The sequence below is a fragment of the Heliangelus exortis genome, chromosome Z, assembly GCF_036169615.1.
Source record: "Heliangelus exortis chromosome Z, bHelExo1.hap1, whole genome shotgun sequence".
Taxonomy (NCBI): Eukaryota; Metazoa; Chordata; class Aves; order Apodiformes; family Trochilidae; genus Heliangelus; species Heliangelus exortis.
In genome coordinates, this window is record NC_092454.1 from 3,241,230 (window position 1) to 3,243,559 (window position 2,330).

The following is a 2,330-nucleotide window of genomic DNA, read 5'->3' on the forward strand; positions in this document are numbered from 1 at the left end:
GGTACCAGAGAAAGCAAGGGGGTCGCGGTGGGGCCACCGCATCTTCACCTTGCACTGCGGGGACCCACAAGGTTACTGGTGTTTTTAATGGGAAAAAAAAATCTACATCTGTATCCACCTCCTTTTGAAAAAGAAAAGGAAAAAAAAATCAAAAAACCATGCAGAAAAAAATGCAAATTATTTGCTGGTTTGGGGGATTGTTTCTTTTTTTTTTTTTTTTTTTTTTTTTTTTTCCTGATTGGAGGCATACAAATAATAGGAAAAAAAAATCATATTTGCGCCGTGTTGCTTCATGGAAGCTTAGAAGAGGGTACGACTCCTTCTGAAAGGAGTTTTGGGGAAGCACTCCAGTGTAGTTATTTGGCGAGTTCTGGTCTCACCAGCCCCTTTCGTGCCCATGAGGAAAGGGCTGTGGGGAGAAATCAACTTTTTTTTTTTTTTTTTTTCTCTCTCCTCTCCTCTCCTCTCCTCTCCTCTCCTCTCCTCTCCTCTCCTCTCCTCTCCTCTCCTCTCCTCTCCTCTCCTCTCCTCTCCTCTCCTCTCCTCTCCTCTCCTCTCCTCTCCTCTCCTCTCCTCTCCTCTCCTCTCCTCTCCTCTCCTCTCCTCTCCTCTCCTCTCCTCTCCTCTCCTCTCCTCTCGTCCCCGCAATTTCGGGCAGATCCGTTTAAAAACACCGTTTCCGAAAAGATGCATCTTTTGTAGCCAACATATTCAGTTTCTTAGAGGCGACCGGGCTCAGAACACGGGGAAAAAAATTTAAAAAAGGAAAAAAAAACCCAAAAAACCAAAACCCCATAGCGCATCCCACCTTTAACCGGGATTAGGTGCGCGGAGCCGAGTTGGAGCGCGGAAGCGCAGCGGGGGGCCGGGCCCCGTCGGGGCTCCCGCATCCCGTCCCGGTGCTGGCAGGGAGGGTGGGAGGAGGGATGGGGGAGGCGGGGGTCCGGTCCCCCCAGCCCCCCCCCTTCACCGCCCCCTGGCCGCTGACGTCACCGTGCTCACAGGGGGCTGCCGCGCTCCCGGCGTTGCGCGGAGCTTCCGCGCTTCTTGCAGCCGCCGCACCGAGGGCAAGGCTCGGGTTAGCCGCGCTGTTCCGCGGCTGCGGGAGGGGGGGATGCTCCTCTCTCCCTTTGGCCGCTGGAGGAGGGCCCGGAGGAGGCACGGCTAGAGCGCGGACGCGGAGGTAAAGGGCACCGGGGTGGGGAAGATGCGCGGGTTGCCGCGGAAAGCACGGCAACTTTTTTTTTTCTTTTTTTTTCCACTTCTCTTCCGCTTTTTCCCGTTACGCGCGGGTTGCCCCGTCCCTGGGGGTGCGGAGCGAGGACACCCCTCCACCTCACCCCTTCCTCCAGGGGCCGAGCGGGCGGGCGGGCACGGTGTCCGCGGAGCAGCGGCGGGTTTGCAGGACGGGGAGGCGGACACAGGTCTCCGCTGCGTGCTTCGGGATGAACAGCCCGTGGGTTGGGGGAAACCTGCTTAACGGGGGGCCATTCGTTCATTTACCGTCACCTCCGCACTTGCGCTGGGATGCGCACGTCGGAGGCGGGAGGTCCGTAGCCCCGGCGAAGCCAAGGGTAGGTTTGGGGGGTCCCGGGGTCTAACGGAGGAAGATTCATGTTAAGGGGGGGCTGGGGGGGGGGAGGGTGCGTGTGTTTAAGGTGGGGCCGCCCCTTCCCGGGGGAGGGGGCCCTGGCTGACGGAGCTGTGTCTCTCTCCTCCTTCCCTGTCCGCAGCTGGAGCAGAGCAGCCCCCCCGGCTCTGAGGAGATGGCGACGAGCCCCCTGCCCGGCCCCACCGACATCTTGCTGCCCTCCCCGTCCAGCGCTTACCCGCCGGACCCCATGAACCAACCGAGGGCCGGTCACGCCGCCATGAAGCCCAACCAAGTGGGGCAGGTGATCCTCTACGGCATCCCTATCGTCTCCTTGGTGATCGACGGGCAAGAGAGGTTGTGCCTGGCGCAGATCTCCAACACCCTCCTCAAAAACTTCAGCTACAACGAGATCCACAACCGGCGGGTGGCTCTGGGCATCACCTGCGTGCAGTGCACGCCGGTGCAGCTGGAGATCCTCCGTCGGGCCGGGGCCATGCCCATCTCCTCCCGCCGATGCGGTATGATCACCAAGCGGGAAGCGGAGCGGCTCTGCAAGTCCTTTTTGGGGGAGAACCGGCCCCCCAAGCTGCCGGATAACTTCGCTTTCGACGTGTCCCACGAATGCGCCTGGGGCTGCCGCGGGAGCTTCATCCCGGCCCGTTACAACAGCTCCCGGGCCAAGTGCATCAAGTGCAGCTACTGCAGCATGTACTTCTCCCCCAACAAGTTCATCTTC

At 59.8% G+C, this 2,330-nt stretch overlaps 1 protein-coding gene across 1 annotated transcript in view; it reads left to right on the plus strand.

Annotated features, from left to right (window-relative positions):
- The first annotated feature begins 1,740 nt into the window (after window positions 1-1,740).
- Window positions 1,741-2,330, plus strand: part of SKOR2 (SKI family transcriptional corepressor 2) — a 25,966-nt gene continuing 25,376 nt past the window's right edge. Inside the window, 1 exon segment of the mRNA XM_071731126.1 lies at window positions 1,741-2,330. This exon segment is cut by the window's right edge and continues 1,202 nt beyond it. Within this exon segment, the coding sequence (XP_071587227.1) occupies window positions 1,767-2,330 (564 nt within the window). The 5' untranslated portion in view covers window positions 1,741-1,766.